Source organism: Lytechinus variegatus, chromosome 10, assembly GCF_018143015.1.
Source record: "Lytechinus variegatus isolate NC3 chromosome 10, Lvar_3.0, whole genome shotgun sequence".
Lineage (NCBI taxonomy): Eukaryota > Metazoa > Echinodermata > Echinoidea > Temnopleuroida > Toxopneustidae > Lytechinus > Lytechinus variegatus.
In genome coordinates this window covers 20,057,615-20,079,883 of record NC_054749.1, presented here as the reverse complement: position 1 = coordinate 20,079,883, position 22,269 = coordinate 20,057,615, and the positions used below count along the sequence as shown (strand labels likewise).

General features: G+C 38.2%; 1 protein-coding gene across 1 annotated transcript; it reads left to right on the top strand.

Annotated features, from left to right (window-relative positions):
- Positions 1-4,704: 4,704 nt before the first annotated feature.
- Positions 4,705-22,260, top strand: LOC121422574 (uncharacterized protein C7orf26 homolog). The gene is made up of 6 exons (XM_041617722.1): positions 4,705-4,797; positions 15,503-15,732; positions 16,492-16,728; positions 17,314-17,476; positions 17,668-18,213; positions 19,294-22,260. The coding sequence occupies exons 1-6, from the start codon at positions 4,767-4,769 to the stop codon at positions 19,371-19,373; spliced, it is 1,287 nt and encodes a 428-aa protein (XP_041473656.1). The 5' UTR covers positions 4,705-4,766; the 3' UTR covers positions 19,374-22,260.
- Positions 22,261-22,269: the final 9 nt, after the last annotated feature.

Sequence of the window (22,269 nt, the reverse complement as noted above, 5' to 3'; positions counted from 1 at the left end):
CAAGGAAAATGCCGCTCGAAAAGTTGAAACATCTGTGATTTACTAAAATTATATAAAAAAGGATGATATATAATTTCTTTGCCTAATCTTGAAGCACTTCATTTTGAATGATGAAGAAACTTAACCGTCATTCAAAATTTCAAACTGAGGGCGCAAAATAGGACAGGAGATGAATGTGTATAGAAATGACATGAAATTTAATAGAATTCGATTTTAAAAAATTGTACTTTTTTTATTTAATACGACACGAATTTTATATCTTCCTCTTTTTAAATTAGAAACCTGTTTGCCCTCAAATTATGGTTGTTCAGTAACGAGTTGAAAGTCGGAGAAGTTGCCTACATGGAGGTGAAGGCAGAAACCGATATAAAGATTTGATCAGCCCGGAGCCGACCTGTCCAGAAGTTGTGCGATCAATTTGAAAAAATAATAACTTCATACACTTCGGCCTAACCTTACTCTAATTCCATGCCCTCATGTATACATTTGAACTTGAACTGGCAAGAAACACTGAGGTGGGAAAACAGGGTTAAAGAAAGGGTGAGGGGAAACAAAGGAGAACTACAATATGCGCGCGGAAGCAAAAATTCATATATATAAATTGAGAGCAAGAGTTAATGAGTTTCTCTTTTTAGAAATAAAAAAAATAAAGATGAAAAAGAAACCCCCCCAAAGCTACCTTTCTACTCTTTCCTCCCTTCGCTTTTCCTTTTCTCCTCTCTTTTTTCCCCTTTTTCATTTTGGGGACGTTCGGGGGGGCGACCGCCCCCACCGCCCCTGGCTACGCGCCTGTTGGGTAAGGATATATATATCTGACTTGTGTTTTGATGAAAATAAGCAGACGTCAGGGCTGCAAAAGTTGAAGTGAAAATAAATAAAGGAGTAACAGGTGTCAAATACGGTAGATTGATTGAGCACGGGGGTTGAGCATGCAAATATTCCGTCGATGTCTGTATAAAATGAAAATGTTATGGATGGATGGCCGAATGAATGATTGGATGAATGAATAATGATAAAATGGATAGATGGATGAATACATAAATTAACAAATGCATGAATGAATGATGGAAGCTCAGTGGCTGCTGAGTCCACGCAGGAATGATGAACGGATTGAATGAATGGAATGAATGAATGAATAAATGAATGGATGGATAAATGGAATGGATGGAAGGATGCTGGATCCGGGATGGATGGATGAATCCGGGATGGATGGATGTATTGGTGGGTGGATGGATGCATGAATGTGAATGGATGGATGGATAGAATGAATAATGATTAATGGATGGATTGATGAATAAATGAATTAATAAATGCATGAATGAATGATTGTACACTCAAGCAACTAGTATACTTGCTGCTTCAGCTCCCCAACTTCATTATGACTCCCTTCATTTCTTGCATGTTAGTGAACAACAACTGGACAGCCTTGTGATACACTTTATTCCAACTTCGTTCTGAGCCATTCTCTAATTGTGTCTCTATACATATTTATCAAACCACTTTTTTCTGCGTATCCACTGGATCTCGCAGTTCTCCAGGACTGGAGGAAATCAACAGAAGAAGAAGAAGATAGAAACTAAATCGGCTGCAGATATGCCAGGGGCCGATTGCACGAGAGGTCTTTGCAAGAACCGTCTTTCGTGTCGCCCATTTATCATGATGCGCCAATTATGTGAAACGCATTTTAAATAAATTACCTGCAAACATATTTTCTTCATCCGTTGAAGTAAACAAAATATTTGTTTATGATGTGATATATCATGAAATCGCATACAAATTGATTTAGATGCTAGCTATTGAATTTTATTTGTTTATCATACATTTCAGAAATCCCCCGCATACAGCTTATCATAAAAGATGGGCGACACGAAAGACGGTCCTTGCAAAGACCCTTTCGTGCAATCGGCCCCAGGAATAAATGAATGAATTGAATGCATGAATGAATGAATGAATGAATGCATGAATGAATGAATGAAAGAAAGAAAGAAAGAAAGCATGCATGCATGACTGACCAGTGGCGTAGCTACGGGGGGGCCTGGGGGGGCACGTGCCCCCCCTGAGATTTGGCGTGCCCCCCCAGGTGCCCCCCCAGAAAAAATTGGCAGAGCAAAAAAAAAGAAAAGAAAGAAAAGGAGAAAGAAAAAGGAAAAGAAGAAAAAAGACAGAAGAAAAAAGAAGAGGAAAATAAGAGGAGGACTGAATGAAATAATGTGAAGGGAAGACTTGCAATTAAAAAAAAAATCTTTTCATGTTTTCATCTTTTCATTACTATAAACAATTTTTGCTGGCGCTTCGCGCCATAATTGCCTGTTCGATGGGATTCATATCTTGCTCAATAGGCTGATGTGGAGCAAGTTTTGAAGTCAATATGCAAAACATAGTATTTTAGCTCGGACATCGAGTTTTCATTATTTTTTTTTTCATTTACAAATTTAAGTGCTCTGTAAAATGTCCGTTTTATGGTCTACATATCAGCATTTTACGCTCACGCTGCGTGGTCACATTGTTTGGTTTGCCAAGTTCATATTGTCTACGTGTATTCCATAATGTTCCATTAAACAAATGTATTCAGAATGCCCAGATTTTAGGTCTAAATATTTAACATGCGCGATAGCGTGCATGTTCTTTATTTAAAATGTACTTAAATTATCCAGTTTTACATCAGAATATCAATAATTGTCTGCTCACGCTTCACGATCGCATTATTAATGATACCCAATTGACTATATCATATTTATGACTTACAAAATATGAATAGAGTGTCCCGCTCGCATCAATTGTTTAGTTACATACCTATAACATTGATTAATACAAAAAGTGCTTAGAATGACCATTTTTTTAAGGTCGGAATGTCAAAAAATTTGCTCGCGCTTCGCGCTCGCATTATTGAAATATATACCGTCTTCGTGGGTAACTGTAAGCAGTCCTTAACAGGTCCCTTTTCGATAATGCTAGAACAGTTGATAAACATTTCTGTCAGTGGCGTAGCTAGGATTTTTTTCCCGGGGGGGCACTGGGGGGTCCTTGCTTTTTCAGGGGGGGCACCGGCCATTTTTCCGGTGTGTGTGTATGTGTCCACAAGGGCGGATCCGACTTTCGCCAATAGGCGGACGGGGCCCGAAATTATATCTTCACCTATATCAGTCACTTCTTAGTTTTATTCTTATAAAACAACATAAACATAAAATAATCTCATAAGCCTTATAAAAAGTGCGAGCGCGAAGCGCGAGCGATTTTTTTTTTACTTTAATGTATTTTTTCCTGAAATTTAATTTTCTGGGCAATGTTATGTGTGATCCTGAACAAGATTCGTATGTACCCCCAAGCGCGAACAGAAATGTTTATCAACTGTTCTAGCATTATCGAAAAGGGACCTGTTAAGGACTGCTTACAGTTAACCACGAAGACGGTATATATTTCAATAATGCGAGCGCGAAGCGCGAGCAAATTTTTTGACATTCCGACCTTAAAAAAATGGTCATTCTAAGCACTTTTTGTATTAATCAATGTTATAGGTATGTAACTAAACAATTGATGCGAGCGGGACACTCTATTCATATTTTGTAAGTCATAAATATGATATAGTCAATTGGGTATCATTAATAATGCGATCGTGAAGCGTGAGCAGACAATTATTGATATTCTGATGTAAAACTGGATAATTTAAGTACATTTTAAATAAAGAACATGCACGCTATCGCGCATGTTAAATATTTAGACCTAAAATCTGGGCATTCTGAATACATTTGTTTAATGGAACATTATGGAATACACGTAGACAATATGAACTTGGCAAACCAAACAATGTGACCACGCAGCGTGAGCGTAAAATGCTGATATGTAGACCATAAAACGGACATTTTACAGAGCATTTAAATTTGTAAATGAAAAAAAAATAATGAAAACTCGATGTCCGAGCTAAAATACTATGTTTTGCATATTGACTTCAAAACTTGCTCCACATCAGCCTATTGAGCAAGATATGAATCCCATCGAACAGGCAATTATGGCGCGAAGCGCCAGCAAAAATTGTTTATAGTAATGAAAAGATGAAAACATGAAAAGATTTTTTTTTTAATTGCAAGTCTTCCCTTCACATTATTTCATTCAGTCCTCCTCTTATTTTCCTCTTCTTTTTTCTTCTGTCTTTTTTCTTCTTTTCCTTTTTCTTTCTCCTTTTCTTTCTTTTCTTTTTTTTTGCTCTGCCAATTTTTTCTGGGGGGGCACCTGGGGGGGCACGCCAAATCTCAGGGGGGGCACGTGCCCCCCCAGGCCCCCCCGTAGCTACGCCACTGATTTCTGTTCGCGCTTGGGGGTACATACGAATCTTGTTCAGGATCACACATAACATTGCCCAGAAAATTAAATTTCAGGAAAAAATACATTAAAGTAAAAAAAAAATCGCTCGCGCTTCGCGCTCGCACTTTTTATAAGGCTTATGAGATTATTTTATGTTTATGTTGTTTTATAAGAATAAAACTAAGAAGTGACTGATATAGGTGAAGATATAATTTCGGGCCCCGTCCGCCTATTGGCGAAAGTCGGATCCGCCCTTGTGGACACATACACACACACCGGAAAAATGGCCGGTGCCCCCCCTGAAAAAGCAAGGACCCCCCAGTGCCCCCCCGGGAAAAAAATCCTAGCTACGCCACTGTGACTGACTGACTGAATGATGGATGAATGAATGAATGCATGGATGAATGAATGAACGATTGCGAAACAGCAAAACGAAGTGCGCCATCAAGAGTTTAAAAAGCAGGAACATGGACGCTTACATGGAAGCTGAACCCGCCGGTAAATAAAATATTGAAATGGATTTTAAGGGAGTTTGGAATGAATTGATAATGCCATTATCTCTTCGAATGGGGGGCATGCCGAGTTTAGGGCCTACTGCAAATTGTGGCATATGTCCGTCAAAAATAGCACAGTTCTTGGTCTTCCAACGCTGGTGTGGCTGTGGGACTGGGTCTGGGAGTGCGGGATGCTGGTGCAGCTCACTGGGGCGGGCGGCGCTGGGGGCTGGCTAACCCACGTATGTTAAGGCCCTAAACCGCAAATTGCACCTAAACCGCAAATCGCCGCCTAAGCTTGTAGAAAAAAGTATTTTTGAAACGAAGGACCTTGGATGAGTGGTTTCACTCCCCTGGTAACATTTAGTATTAAAGTTTGCAAATTTTTGAAAATAAGCTACTATTACTCCTATACTACTACACCCATGGGTTCAAAGCATCTCGCGTGCGAAGGAATATCAGTCGAATGCAACGCGACACACACGACACAGTTAAACTTTTCTGGGCTTTTGCCCACATAAAATATTACTTAAAATTTTATATATCACATTCTGCTATGACACCGAATCATTTAGATCCTTCCGTGACTTCTCCTTGAAGTTTCTTTTAAAAAACATGTATATTTTCTTGATCTTTAGTGAAGATTTTATGGAGATGAAAACTGCTCAGAGCGGATATCAATTTTCGACTAAAGAGGGCGCGCGATTTATATTCATATCAAAGACACGACAAGGGAAAGACTAGGCACCTACACTACTTCTACACGCAAATCGACGCAAGGCATTACGCGAAGTCCGTGAAGTGTCCAATCTTTTCATTGTATAGACTTTGGGATACCGTATACGTATTATTGACGTTCGTTAAATCCTGTACTGCTGGTTTCTTTCCAGGCATGTATATTATTTTCATTTTTTTTTATTAGTCATCTTTTTAAATTCATTGCAAATAAGTGTTATCATCACCAATAATAATCTTTAATTATGTTTTTGAAGGTATTTCATTCATTGGTGCCCATAATTAGTAAATTAATCATAAGGATTGCGCATTCAAAGAATTTAGATACAGTTATAAAATTACCGAGGAGCTGAATCAAGTTTGTGAAATTATTAGCGCCACCAACGGGCTTCCTTGTATTTCCGTGGAAGAGACAAGCGAAGTCACTTTCGAGGCCGAGGTAAGCGAAATTTGTTTTTTTTAATGATTATTATTTTATTATTTTCATATTTCTGTAATGTATTGCTACTTACCGGCAAGAGCCCCGGTGCGTAGCGAGAAGGAGTTTCGGCAAATATTACTTCAGCAATGAAGCGATGTTTGCCGACTACTTTGAAATCCAGGGTCAAACACGGTCTATTGTACGAGGTTAGTACATACTAACCTCGTATAATGTGTGAGTGATACTACTACTACTACTACTACTACTACTACTAGCTATGTGCGAATACGGGGCATCGCGAGCGCTGGTTTTGGTGGCACGGGTTTTGCTATGAGTGGCATCGCCTCTGTCTGGGCGGCTCATTGAAAATGGGGTTTAATGCGCATGCGCACATAGTAGGTGCAATCTCGTGCCTTTTAACAGACAGCTGAAGATGTGCTCTTTCTGTACATATAAGTTTCAATACTCGCCTGTAAAGTGTGGATATCGGAGCTTGAAAGTTCATCAAATTTTGGGACACGTAAATGTTCGAAATTTTTTAATGGTAAGTAAAACAAGAATCCGATTAGGTATACAATTTGACTGGAAATATATTTGAATTATCAAAAAATCCAAACTTACGCGATTCTGACGTTGCGCAGTCCAGATATAAGAGATGCCAGCTACCCCTGTCACAGCCGGTCTCTCGGCAGTCGAGCTGCCCGATGCGCCTGCCGTTGGCAGGGCGATGCTACCCTTGTCACAGCCGGTCTCTCGTCAGTCGAGCTGCCTGATGCGCCTGCGGTTGGCAGGGTGATGGGAGCGGTCGATAGTGAGTCGTTCATGCTGGATTGAACTCCCGGGGGGGCCACTTACATTGACGAGTGGATACCATGCGCGACCAAAAAAACACGTAAAAAGGATGTCCTTTTCACGATAGGGCACGTTACGTACGTAACGTGAAAAGGGTGTCAAAAACACAAAAATAATGAAAAAAGGGTATCTATTTCGCTAGGAAAATTACGTGTTTAGGGTCGAATTTGCGGGGATGATAAAACAAAATCAAAATGTTTTATAAAGGATGTCCTTTTTGCCCCAACACTACGTGTTTAGAGTCCTATTTGCGTGAGGTGTAGAAGGTGGGGTCGTACTAAACCAAATAAGGTAAAGCCGACAACCAAAGGACCCGTAACAATAAAACATTCCTGTACTTGTTTAGGGGTTCATTTCAGGGAATATTTGCCAAGAGTATCGTTTTGTTTCCAATACTTGTTAAGGGTAGGGTTTCACACGCCAATACTTGTTAAGGGATGCATTTTCAAAATATGGAAATTACGTGTTTAGGGTGCTTTTCGAGATCCCATGGTCGCGCATGGTATCCACTCGTGAATGGAAGTGGCCCCCCCGGGATTGAACTAGATCGTAAATTGCTCACTTGATGATTATGTTGTGCCTTTTTTGGGAAATCTCTGTCATACCGTAGATAATTATTCTGATATTGATTTTAATACATTCATTTGTCACAGAAAGATTTTATCATCCCAAGGTTATGTGACTCAAGAGTCTAGGTGGTTGATTATCGTTTCATTTGGAAACTGGATTTGCTTTTGACAGTGGAATATCAATGTTGACTTTTCTAAAATTAAATTCATGGGTGGAAATCCCAGGGGGACACATCCCCCTACCCAAAATAATAGGGGGACATGTAACAATAATACATTTTTTTCTTTCTTTTTTTCTTTTTGGTCAAACTTTTTTGGGTGAAAATGACCTTACAACAGTTTGGGGATAAACTTTTTTTTTTTAACTTGTCAGAGTTGCCAGCATCCATAGGCGGCGAAAGCTGGGGGAAGTGTACCCCCCCGCCCTTAATTTGAGGTGGGGGACGATCCCCCCACCTCAATTTTTTTTTTTTTTTTTTTGATAACCTTTTTTTTCTTTTCTTTTTTTTTGCTTGTCAAATTTAGTTTTCTGCGTCCCCCTATAATTTTTGGTTGATAACCTTTGGTGTATTTTTTTGATTATCAAAATAATTTGGTGGTCCCCCTAAAACTGTTGGCTTTCGCCACCGATGCCAGCGTCCCCCTACCTTTGGGGCCAATTTCCGCTCATGATTAAAATGCAAAACATTTGTTGTTTAATTTTTCACTCTCAGAGGAAATATTTCACTTCCACATGGCTCTATTGTCTATTTTTTTTTATGTTATTCATTTTTTTTTCTATTTTATTATAATTATTTTTTTTTTCAAGAAGGGTGCAAGGGGGGAGGGTTGTGTTCATAAGTTGAAATGGGGATGGGATTTGTATAAGTTTTTGTGTCACTTTTGTTCTCTTGTTTTGAGTGTTGGAGCTTTGATGCCTGTTTTTGTTGCTGTTCAGAGCTTTATTTATGTGCAGTGATTTCACGCTAGAATATGAACTTATTTTTCATTAAAAAAGGAGTGCTCGAACATGGCTTTTGTTGTAATCATACATATCCAAGAAATGCATATATATTAAAGCTTAATTTTTATGTTTCCTTCTTGATACATTACATGCAATGCTACATCTTTACACCCTCAGACTCTGCTGCTCATCCTTCCTAAAAAAAATTGTAATCGAAAGCCCACGGTCTCCAAAATGAAAGGTACATTATCCATCTATAAACAAATTGTTGAAACAATAAAATACATAAAGAATTGGTGAAACAATCAAATACATCAGAAAAGCACACTTGTATTTTTATACCATACAAAGTACATGTACAAAAGGAATGATATTTTTCATTTGTAAAAAAAGACCCCATACATACATGTACACAATACTAAAGTTGAAAAAGAGCTAATTGTAATTTATATCAGAAAAACAAAGAAATACATTAGAAATTACAAAAACAATACTTTAAACAAATTCATTTAGGAAATTATCTACATGATGCTGTTTTGATGCCAACTAAATTATATACAAATTATCTCTCATTATCACCTTCATTTGGCAAAAAAAAGGCGAGTAATTGTAATTTGCATAATTAATTAGAATTAATTAAAAGAAATTATTTTACACATAAGAAGAAAATTACCAAGTGAAATGATTACACATCAATTGAGTTTTCTTTCACCTTTCCATTGATACCTAAATTACTTCAAAGGACTCAAAAACAAAGAAGTTAGAGCCCGTTGAAGACTTGGGTTCAAAATGGTCACAAAAATCGGTTATGCACTCCATTGACTTTACATTAAGACAATGACCACAAATTTGGATAAATATGCGCGACTTAAACTGGAATAACTTTATAATTTCTTGATGAAAATTTGAGTTCTTGGTATCATTTGAAAGGTCTTTTTAAGGGCTTTCAAATGATACCAAATTCATTGAGATTTGAGGATTTTCATTTTTTTGTCACATACCTACTACTACTACTACTACTACTACTACTACTACTACTACTACTACTACTACTACTACTACTACTACTACTACTACTACTCCTACTACTACTACTACTACTAAAACTACTACTCTTACTGCTACTACTACTACTCTTACTGCTACTACTACTTCTACTACTGCTACTCCTCCTCCTACTACTACTACTACTACTACTACTAAAACTACTACTACTACTACTCTTACTGCTACTACTATTTCTACTACTGCTACTCCTACTACTACTACTACTACTACTACTCCTACTACTACTACTACTAAAACTACTACTACTCTTACTGCTACTACTACTACTACTACTCTTACTGCTACTACTACTTCTACTATACTGCTACTCCTCCTCCTCCTCCTCCTACTACTACTACTACTACTACTACTACTACTACTACTGCTGCTGCTGCTGCTGCTGCTGCTGCTGCTGCTGCTGCTGCTGCTGCTGCTGCTGCTGCTGCTGCTGCTGCTGCTGCTGCTGCTGCTGCTGCTGCTACTACTACTACTACTACTACTACTACTACTACTACTACTACTACTACTACTACTACTACTACTACTACTACTACTACTACTACTACTACTACTACTCCTACCCCTACTACTACTCCTACTACTACTCCTACTATACTACTACTAAAACTACTACTACTACTACTACTACTACTACTACTACTACTACTACTACTACTACTACTACTACTACTACTACTACTACTACTACTACTACTACTACTACTACTACTACTACTAAAACTACTACTACTACTACTACTCCTACTCCTACTACTACTCCTACTACTACTCCTACTACTACTACTACTACTACTACTACTACTACTACTACTACTACTACTACTACTAAAACTACTACTACTATTACTGCTACTACTACTTCTACTACTGCTACTCCTACTACTACTACTACTCCTACTACTACTCCTACTACTACTACTACTACTACTACTACTACTACTACTACTACTACTACTACTACTACTACTACTAAAACTACTACTACTACTACTCTTACTGCTACTACTACTTCTACTACTGCTACTCCTACTACTACTACTACTATTTCGTACTGATTATGACTAAAATAATATGAGTACATGGCTTCATTACCCTCGTAACATTTTGTATTAAAGTTTTAAAAAGATTATAATAAATATTAAAAAAAATATTTATAGCGATTCTTTCTTTATTTTCCGCCTTTCATTTCTTCCCTTTTCCTTTTCCTTTGCTTAAACCTACAGGCGTTAGATTATACTAGGGGAGAATTAGGGATACACAAAAAAAAACACAAAAAAAACGGCACTATGTACAGCCCAAGTTGCCCAACTCCCACCATAACCAAGAGTTACGAGGGTAATGAAGCCATGTACTCATGTTATTATAGTCATAATCAGTATGAAATAGTAGTAGTAGGAGTAGCAGTAGTAGAAGTAGTAGTAGCAGTAAGAGTAGTAGTAGTAGTTTTAGTAGTAGTAGGAGTAGGAGTAGTAGTAGTAGTAGTAGTAGTAGTAGTAGTAGTAGTAGTAGTAGTAGTAGTAGTAGTAGTAGTAGTATGAGTAGGAGGAGTAGTAGTAGTAGTAGTAGTAGGAGTAGTAGTAGTAGCAGTAGTAGTTTTAGTAGTAGTAGTAGTAGTAGTAGTAGTAGAAGTAGTAGTAGCAGTAAGAGTAGTAGTAGTAGTAGTTTTAGTAGTAGTAGTAGTAGCAGCAGTAGTAGTAGTAGTAGTAGTAGTAGTAGTAGTAGTAGTAGTAGTAGTAGTAGTAGTAGTGGGAGTAGCAGTAGTAGAAGTAGTAGTAGCAGTAAGAGTAGTAGTAGTAGCAGTAGTAGTAGCAGTAAGAGTAGTAGTAGTAGCAGTAAGAGTAGTAGTAGTAGTAGTAGTAGTAGTAGTAGTTTTAGTAGTAGTAGTAGTAGTAGGAGAAGTAGGAGTAGGAGTAGTAGTAGTAGTAGTAGTAGTAGTAGTAGTAGTAGTAGTAGTAGTAGTATAGGAGTAGGAGTAGTAGTAGTAGTAGTAGTGGTAGTAGTAATAGTAGCTTATTTTCAAAAATTTTCAAACTTTAATACTAAATGTTACCAGGGGAGTGAAACCACTCATCCAAGGTCCTTCGTTTCAAAAATACTTTTTTCTACAAGCTTAGGCGGCGATTTGCGGTTTAGGTGCAATTTGCGGTTTAGGGCCTTAACACACGTAGGCTGGCTAACCCGCGTAGCGGGCAGGAGCCCAGGATCGTACGTGCAATTTGGCATACTCACCTGACAAGCGTGAAGTATGGTCAAAATAATTCTCTGAATAAATAGTTAAAACAGAAATCAAGCACTTACCATCATTATATGGATGATGATCTAACGAGTGGCAGTTTTTCTGACATCTGGGCACATTACATTTACAAAAATGGCCGATCGAGACGGGGGTAGAAGGAGAGAACTTTTTGTTTTTGAGGTTCCAGTCTGTGCCCAGATGTCAGAAAAACTGCCACTCGTTAGACCAGGGAGTTCCCTGGGTTAGGGGCTGGCATGCTGGGCTGGGGATGAACTGCGCTGCGGCTAGGTCTAGTAGGTGTTCCCTTTGTAATGAAATTATTTTAGATACTTGAATGTGGATTTATAGTATACAACAATCTTTGTATCATCATCATGATTGCACAGTGATTGTATGAAGTCAATGCTCAATATTTTCAGTGTTCTACTTTTACGTTCTAGGGCTAAATTTGGTAAGACTAAGAGTTACTAAGATGTAGAAAAAGTGAGGGTCAATGCCGATCGACTGTCTTTAGAAAAGAGCATGCTGGCGATCCAAAGAGAGCATGCATGAGGCTATATTTCCATTTGATGAGAATGGTAATGTAGACTGTAATATATTTCATTTCCATAACTAGTAAATTTAGGTTTTAGCTATTTTTTATTATTTTTGGGGAAATATAGATCTATCATCTAGATCTAGTCCTTTGCAAATCCTGAGTTGGATCATTACAAAATCTAATGTTATAGCTGGGGGGGGGGGGGGGGGGGGGGGTAGCCAGGCGGCTTATTGAGAGTAAAAATCATTTACTAATGTAGGCTTACTCTCAATGGAGCCAGGTCTTCTTTCTCATTGACCCAAACGACGGAAGCCAAAACCTGAAACTTTCACCCCCAAGGTTTCTTCTAAAAGATCTAGCCCTAAATCATGTACATGAGATAAAACTTCATTTCCGACTTTTCTACGCTCGTTACTTTTTAAACAAGAATGCATTAAAAAATGAGAAAAATATTGTGAAAAGACGGAAGAGACTAGCCCGATGTTTACGCCGCCATCTTGTTTCTTGTCCTTCTTCGCCAACATTACCTGACGCACGCGTCTGTAACGTTGGCGAAGAACAATAGGAAACAATTTTTCTCTCATACTGTCTTTTATCACATTTTTTCTATCTAATTCATTATTTTGTCTATGCAGCATTATGAAATCTTGGGACCAGGCCACTTCAGAATGTCGGGCCTTGAGCTATGTTATCTGAATCCCGCTGGATCTGAATAAAATCATGATTGATATAATTATTTATAGAACATGTACACTTGACAAACGATTAATTCATGTCTATATTATACCCAGGACTTGTGTCTGGACAGGTTGTGTGTACGGACGATCAATTTTAAAAAGTTGTTTGGAAAAATTTACAAGCGAAGTTTCATCATTTTTTGGTACAAAATGTTAGGAAATATTATGAAGAACAAAATAGACGATGATTACAACTATTGAATTCATACATTTTGTTTAATCCAAAGACAAAAAGAAAGCTTAAAAAATAAAGTGTGTCCGGACACCCGATCCCCCATCCTACTAAAATATATAACTAGAAAAAGTAATCAAATCTACTGTAGAGTTTGTTTTATTGATCATCATTTGATTATTTTCCTTGGAATTCCGGGACTTTCCTCCACTGTACACTGTCCCTGGGCCTAGAGTGCCCTCAGTCTGTGCATACAAGTGCACTTTGAAGTGACAGGCACAGCTGCAGGGTTCAGAATAAGCACAGACAGTACGCGAAAATGAAATAAAATTGCATTAGTCTTTATGAAATTTGTGGTAATTCTTGCAGCTATAGACAGCATATCTATCTCTGCCACCCATGATTAAGAAGAAAAATGTTTTTAGACTCTGGAACAAATATGACGAGGTGTTTACTTGATGAAAGCAAAATGTTGGCTGAGGGCATCGATCGTATTTTGATGCGCTATGGAAATCCTACACTATATTGTCGGCTGCTAGCGCTCCCATGGTCACATCTGGAAAAGAGCTGCCCTAGCTTTGCTCCCTTTTCGATCCCATGATTCTTTGCATAAATCTATTTGCAATAAGGCCTATTGACTAGCCTAAGCTAACCCAAGTCCTAACCCAGGAAGCTCTGGCCCGCAAAGCGGGTCGGAGCCCTGGACTCATCTGTTAAATATAATGCAGAGGATACTCTCCAAAATGGGGTCGCAATAGCACCCCAAATAAAAGGGGAAGAAATAAATTATGCACTTGCCCCGATTATATGGATGAAGGTCTATCATGACACAGAATCCTGACATGGAGGCACAAACTGGACCCTCAAGAAAAGGAAAAGTTCTGTCTCGTTCCTTCTTCTTTCAAAATTGAAAACAAAATGGCTGATCGATACCGAGAACGATCGTGACAGAGAGGTCTAACTTTTCCTTTATTTTGAGGGTCCAGTTTGTGCCTCGAAGTCAGGATTCTGTGTCATGATAGACCTTCATTCATACAATCGAGGTAAGTGCATAATTTTTTCCCCCTTTTATTTGGAGTGCTATTGCGACCACATTCTACCCCATTCTGGAGAGTAACCATGTCTGCCTAATGTTACACGGACGAGAGCTCCCTGGGTTAGAGCTAACCATGCTAACGTCATGGCTAGTCTACTCTCATGACTCTAGCCAGTCTAACTCTAGGACCTAGAGACAGTAACTTGTTTTCGGCAAATTTGGATCGTCACAGTTTACAGGGACTGTCTCAGTTTTCAAAGATTTATCCACACAAGAAGTCTAAGAAAGCTCAATCACCTGTCAAGTGGCGATATCAATCAATTGTGCCAGTCAATGTAAACATCAGGTTGCATAACGAGATTTTTGGAAGATGGCAAGTCGTAAAATATAGATGCCTTGGTGAACTGGGGGGGGGGGGGATAAATTAAAGATTAATATATTTCTGGGTAATAAAAGGTGGAATTATTCCCATGCACCACCCTTGAGCCCGCCCCGAGGTCCCCTCTCTCATTCCCCCCATGTTTTATAGAAACTGTGTGCCGATGTGCGATGGTACTTCCTCATCACTAGTGGGTGTCCTTCCCCATTAGCATTTAACAGGCATTTGGGAGGGTTTCAAAAAAATCGGCGAAGTGTCCGAACTTCCCCTACATAGTATCTTTGGTTCCAGACGAAGTCTTAGCAGAGCATATCCCTGACAGAAATGGATCTATTTATTGGTCTACATTCACACCTGCACCGAATGTTGAGCAGACAAACAAAATATTCATTTTCGGCTTTTAGCCAATTCTCGGCAGCTACTTTTTCACAACTTACTGCTTAAATCTGGATAAACTTTGACATTGTGGTGAACTGGGATCTTCACTGAGTGAAGATCCCAGTTAAAGCCCTGGAGTGAAGTTCACTCCAGGGCTTTTGGTTCTTAAGTTTCCACCTGCACTACAAGAACAAGAGCTTGATTTATTATGAAATAACAGTACTGTATATGAAAATTGTGTTTATCTTCATCAACTTGAAATAGCACTTACTCTTGAAGAAGAGTCTGTCTTCTGAGCATTTTGGGGGCTGAATTATAGCCCCCAGCCTTGTGCAATTTCCCCAAGACAATGTAGATCTCAATCATGCTAGAAGTGACACAAAACACTAGCATCAGTGTTTTGTTTAACTTAACTTAGGCATGAGCCGGACTTAAACCCACACACGTTGCAATATTACAATCTTATCTGAAACAGGCGCTCTAACTGACTGAGCTTCACTGCCTCCGATTGCGCGATTGTATTCCTCAAAACATGCCCACAGGGGTTACTAACTGATGAATGACTGATTCTATGCTGTGGATACCATTATTAGCATTATTAAACAAAATCGTCCAAATTCTTTTTTTTTACTTGTCACCCTACAGATGAGGCTGTTTGCCTCTGGTACTCTGATATCGGACAACGGATTCCTGCACTACGCAAGATGCTTGGCCAGATGGGATACCCAAGTGCTACCCGGTCGCTATTGGGATGGCTTGACAGCTACTTTGAGCAGTGTGAGAATTTTCCCCCTGGCAAGTTTCCCAATCAGGAATACGTCAAGGTACTGGTCCAGGAGTTTGTCTTCTACAGAGCTGTGGAGAAAAATCTGCAGGTGAGTTGATCATGGACGCCTGAAGGGACTACTTCAGGGGCTTTTCAACTGCATAGAGCCATAGACCATGTTCAGTCTCCATCTGTCTCCAGTGTTATGCTGATATTATGTCTGCCTCCACTGGTCACCTCTTTCTAGAAATAAAACATGCCTCAAAATTGTCAGATTTTCAAATTTTGCTGCATTGTGTTTCATTTTTTTGCATCCTTCCACAATAGGAGATCACCGAAGCATTATGTTTTTGGATCGGTCGTCCGTCCTTTTTTTTCTCTCGCAATATTCCAAGAACCAAATGATGAGTCAATAACAGAATTATTGCAAAATGCTGATAATTACATACTAAGAATTTGATTTATTTGTTGAAATTTTTTAATACTGCGAAGTAATCAGAAGAAATCTCTATTTGCCAAGATTCATATGTGTCCTGCACAGAGAAATACATCTATGGTGCTGCCATTTAATTATTGTATGTTCAAAGTGAGATTTGATGAAGAGCATTCTTTTATCCTATTAAAAGCATTGAAAAGTTCACACTTTTTGCAACTAAAGGCAGGATAATACCTTTATATTGTAAAGTGTGGCCCACTGGAAGAGCAGTTTTCGGAACATGAGTGGCTACCCAGGGTAAAATATGACATCATCACTATCACCATCATCACCATCATCACTTTGACCACCACCATCACCACCACCATCATCAGTGTAATTATTACCACATCTTAACTTAAAGTACCATATTTTTCCGGATTTTCTTGGCAGAAAATGACAACCAGTCAAGAGCTTCAGCTCCTGGAAGAACTCTGTCACTACTTGCAAGAGAATTCCAAACTGGCCACCATCCACAACATCTTCGATGGTCTCTTTGGTAACAGTGGACATCCCTTGAAGGACGTAGATGAGCAGAGACGCTTGGCCATGATGCGGCTGGTTTCCATGGCTATAAGCATCGGGTGTAAGGCTGTCCTGGATTGTACCGCTGTATGGATGTATAACCAGGTAATCATAAATTTTATACCCCTTGTCAAACAGATTGATAGGGGTTAATATATTGTAGCAAGTTGGTTGGTTGATTGGTCAGTTCTGTGCATATCTTGTATTAGATATTTACTAATTTTGAATACTAGATTAGTGGGGGAGGATTGCACATGAATCTGTGACCTGAGAATCACTTGTCATTATTTTGGTAGTCAGTGAATGGACTAGTGCATAGAGAAAGGTTGAAAGTATTGAGATGTATCTTAGAAATTTAGCTACTAGTTGATGTCCTAATTGCAGTTTCATACAAATAAATGTGCCTTACCCTGTTTTGATTTACATTAATTCTAGATTTGAGAGTACATTACACAATTAAATATTGGTGTATTGAAATGTAGAATGTTGAAAAAACCATAGGGTTATTTGGAAATTATTTTTATGGCAGGACAAAACAGGTATAAATGTTTACGGCCAGGAAGAGGATTCTTTGCATGTGGTTAGCACTGATTGGCATTTTAGCAAACCAGAGTAAAGCACCTTTAGTTGATCAATCTGTGTTTTATAATATCCTGCATAATTATGGTTATCACATTTCATTTTTCGCAGGACTGTTCATCGCATAGCATCAACCTAGCTGATGCTGTTATGACCGATTTCTGTGAGTTAGTCTCAGGTCTCAAGGATACCATACAAAGAGTTGCCCAGACATCGCCAACGTTCACCCATCATCTATTAACTGCTCTCATGTCACATTACAATACCTATCAAAGTAAGTTCACCGTTGGTTTTGTAGTTTACCAAAGATTTTTGAAAAATGCATATCTCATCATATTGGGCCTTTATGTGTGTAGTTGTCTACAAGCTCTTGCAGTACTTGTTTCCCTTGAGTGACTGATCTTCACACATGGCTACCACTGTATAATACTCTCCTGTTTGTTGCTTCTCACATATCTTTATCAGGTACCTCACAGCCAATCAAACTCATCCCACCTGCCCAACTGGACATTGTCACAGACTGGATCATCGAGCACCCGACTGTTTGTCTCCGTCATGCCCTCCCTGGCAAGCCTCCTTCCCGTATTCCATCTTTCTACATCCATGCTTCCTACAAGGCGTCCTCCCACGACCCCTCCAGCTCGGGACCGGTCCCAGGCCTCCTCTGGCAGAGTGTCCTCTCCCCGCTCATCCTAGATGCCAACCGCTCCCAGATACAGAAGACCCTTGACAAACGCTTCTCCGTCCACGACTACTCCCTCCTCTTTTCCAAACTCCATCTGGGCATACTGCAAGCGTTTGTGACGACGTCAGATGCAAAGGCAACAACTTCTAAGGGGAAGGCCAGGGCTGGTGCCCTGTCCCTTTCAGACATTGAGAGTGTGATCATGTTGACTGTCCATACCATACAGGATAACAAGATCAGTAGGGATGCTGTGCAGATAGCGGTTGAGAGGATAGCACAACTGCTTCAGGTTTCCATAGCAACAGGGATGCTTAATACAACCAAAGGTAAATTTCAGTAATGATCCCAACAAATTCTATGTATTCAGAATTTTCAGTTTCAAAGGCGTGCAAACTTTTTAACAGTTGGATAGAGTATGTTTTATTGGTAATTATGTTCAGATTTATATATTATTAGCACTTCACATAGATGTATACATGGCAACCCTCAATATTAAAGGAGAATGAAACCATTGGAACAAGATAGCTTGTGTGAAAACAGAAAAATCAAAGAAACAGATCAACACAAGTTTTAGAAATATCGGACGATAAATGAGAAAGTTATGAGCATTTAAATATTGCAATCTCTAATGCTATGGAGATCCTTCTATTGGCAATGCGACAAGGATGTGTGATGTCACTGATGAACAACTCTCCCCATTACTTAGTATATATTTCACTTGAATTGCCTCTTTTATCACATCTATCCATAGATCATGTGTTCTTTCTACATGAGGGCATGTAATACATATTTTTTAAAAATACATCATGGATAAAGAGTTTGTATCATCATAATAAAAAGCAAAAAGAGACATTTTGAGGGTATTTTATAGTCCACCAAAAGGAAAGTTGTTCATCAGTGACATCACACATCCTTGTCGCATTGCCAATGGGAGGATCTCCATAGCATCAGTGATTGCTATATTTAAATGCTCATAACTTTCTCATTTATTGTCCGATTTTTCTCAAACTTTCCTTATCTTATTCTTTGATTTTTCTGTTTCTACACAAGCCTATTTGTTCCAAAGGTTTCATTCCCCTTTAATGTCAAATTAATGTAAGTTTAATATTAGTAAGGATTTCAAAAGGATTGCTAAAAAATTATACTGGATTCCCAAAAGGATGCAAAGTTTTAGATTTGCTTTTCTGCTTATGTTCAGTGGAAAGGTGTTTCAAGTATGGTGAAAAATATCTTTTGGAAAAATAAGGTCCATTGGAGTGAATGCAGATATAAAAAAGAAAAAATATTAAATGAAATATTTAAATCAGGGACCATCCTTATTGCCAGACATGAGTGATGTATCATACTTCTTAATTGTTGTTGTCACAGGATGTTATGAAGTATAACACTTTCCCTTTCTGTTGCAGAGAAAGTGATTCCACTATGCAAGGAGCTGCCTTCAAATGACCTTCTGACTCTTATCCTCCATGAGAAGCTACCATCATGAAAGCCCCTGACCTCAAAGTACTGTCTGAACTTTTCAAAATGTGTGACTGATGCATGGAAGATAGCAATAGTGATGGCATTTCTGCGTCAATACTTCTGCATTAAGACTTGAGTCGTCATTCTCAAATACACACTCCATGTTTCTTGTGAAGTGTGGTAGGAGTAGAAGATTCTATGGATTGGTGAACAGACAGATTGATGTCCAGACAGATTTTGAATGGCTGCAGTGAAATCAACTGAAATGAAATGACCAAGGGTCTTGAAAATGGCTACAGTGCAAGAAAGGAATGTTTCTGAATAGGAATAACAAAATATGTAATGTCCGGATATGCGGAGACGGTTTAGAATTGCGGATAGGCCCGGTGAAAATAAGGATGGAAAAGGGATGACCACAAGAGACTGATACTGTATCAATGACAAGTGGCTGATCGAGGAGATGCTACAGAGATCCATGAAGAAAGACCACCCTGCTTCCATGCTCTTGGGAGTTGAGTGTTGATGTATGCATATGCATGTGTGTGGCATCTGACTCGGTTGTCAATATACTCTGAGAAATTACATACGCCTCCAAGTCTAAAATGAATAATTATGCTGTCAAAGACTTTCCAAAATCGAGATTTCAAACACATATCATCACATCAATGGTATTGTGGTGTTGACCTGGAAAGCTGAAGGCAAACAATGCCTGGCTTATTTTCATAAGACTAAAAAAAAACAATTCTTGAGAAGTGCTATAAACTGTTGTGAAGAAATTCAGTGTGAATTCCAAGTCACAGAATTTTAAGACTTCTCTGTTGACTCCTCTAGTGGTTATATTTATTTTTCAGAAATCAAATCGTCTACATGAATAAATCTATTACAAACAAGGTTATTTTGTCACTCTATTGATTTATATACTTTTCATAAACTGTTATAAACATGAACCTTAAAAGAGGGAGGCTGTTTGTGGTCTTTTTCTGAACCAAGTTCCCTTGCATTTTTAGAGTTCATGGTATTCCACTATGTAATCATTGGTTATACATCTTTCTCTCTTTCATTCTTCCATCAATCCTTCCTCTATTCCCTCTCTCTGTATCTGTTTCTCCCTCTCACTCTGTCACGTACATGTATATTTTTACTCGGGCAACTCTCTTTATTTGGGATAAAAGAAACCCAAATTGAGGACTTCACCAAATTCCAAAATCCTAGAGCTATAAATAAATCAGGAAATATTTCATAAATACCACAGCTAGAATAATTCTGTAGAGATTTTTGTGATAACATTCTAATTGTTTAAAGTAAAGAGCTGATAATTGTGTTGGGGAATAGTGGTGCTAAAATCAACAGGCCAGACCCAAAAGTGAAATTTACCAATCATATACCAATCAAAAGCTCATAAACTACTGAATTCAGCAATGCAAGCTTTATTTTCACCACTTACCAGTCAAGTACTTTGCTTTGGAATAGCTCCAATTATCGGGCTTTAATCTTTTGCTTTTCACTGTAGTGTCATGTTGTGTTAGAAGCTTGTGATTCAATAGGTATGAACATGGAAAAAATTGAGATTTTGTGCTTTCCAGATTAGGCATTTTATTTTCCTCTATCACGTAAGGATAAATATCTTGTACTGCAAGATTGAATTGGTGAAATATACAGCTTTGGACTAGTTTTTGTCATACATAAACATGTACTCAATTTCCTGCTTGTTTGGCACAGCTTCCAATTCTATCCTCATTCAGAGGATGTGTAACAACTTTTCCTGACAGCTATTTAGGCCCAATGAGAGCCAAAGAAAGAAATATAAAAAAAAACCCTAGTGACGAGTTGCTGGTTTCCATTTGAACACTGATCATTGTCTGCCATTTTCTTACATAAAAGAATTAAATTCATGATCTTGAAATCTAAAATATAATCCAACTTTTTTACTTACAAATCACAACCTTCATTACGCAGAGTGATGTCACATGATTTAGGCCGTTATGAAGCTCTATAAAGCCTATCGTCGACACCTGTTAATTTCAATTTTTCTTTTACAAGCAAAATACTCGGCTGTCGAGTGGTGAATATGCATAAAACTTACATTGTTGTACACTGTAGCTTAAATAGTTCCCTATTTGTCAATTTCAATTTTAGCTCCTAAATAAAAAGTTTTGTGTTTTCCACGACTCACACTTTCAATTCTAATCTTTTATTCTACACCAAACCCATACTTCCACCTCTTAAGAAAACACCAATACTTACTTCAATTGCCTAATTTGTAAATGGAATTTATACAAATTTACAATTAACATTTCTCATAAGTATTTGTACAATATGTAACTTTAACATTCCACAAAATGAAAGTTTTCCCAGTCCAACATAAAATCGCCTGAAAACTATTGATTTAGCAACAGAATTTTACCAGTACATGTATTTTCTTTTCTAATTATTAAATTGATCTGTTGGGTCATGCATGAGTAAGCTCACCCTATACAGCAAAAAATTGTTACATTTTCAAATTAATTTCCTGATTTCAATAGGGAGATTCTTTATATGGTGTGTATGTTCAAGAGCCGTGATATTTATCACCCACCTCTAGGCTAGCTTAATGTGATGTTCTGACAATTCCGGTCCTTGCACCTTTTGATGAGCATGATTTTAGGACAAGTTTCTGGTGTTCACCCACGTGCGCTTGATATAACTGAATCAAAAATAAAACATCAGATATTGCCCCCCCCCAAAAAAAAAAATGTAAACACTTTTGAGGTTATATTATGTTTGATGAAAAATGTGTTTAAATACAGCAGAAAGTACTCGCTATCAATGTCATCCATCAATTGGAGAATAGCTGAATATGTACATTTTCCATCAGGACACATCTAATTTCCTCAAAACCTAATAAAATTGATATCAAAATAACAATTATGAAATAAAATACC

Bases quoted from the DNA above. Each gene is read 5' to 3' on its own strand.
- LOC121422574 (XM_041617722.1), top strand. From the start codon at position 4,767: ATGGACGCTTACATGGAAGCTGAACCCGCCG. The intron at 4,798-15,502 runs GTAAATAAAATA...GTCACCCTACAG, and splicing joins CATGGAAGCTGAACCCGCCG to ATGAGGCTGTTTGCCTCTGG. The intron at 17,477-17,667 runs GTAAGTTCACCG...TATCTTTATCAG, and splicing joins ACATTACAATACCTATCAAA to GTACCTCACAGCCAATCAAA.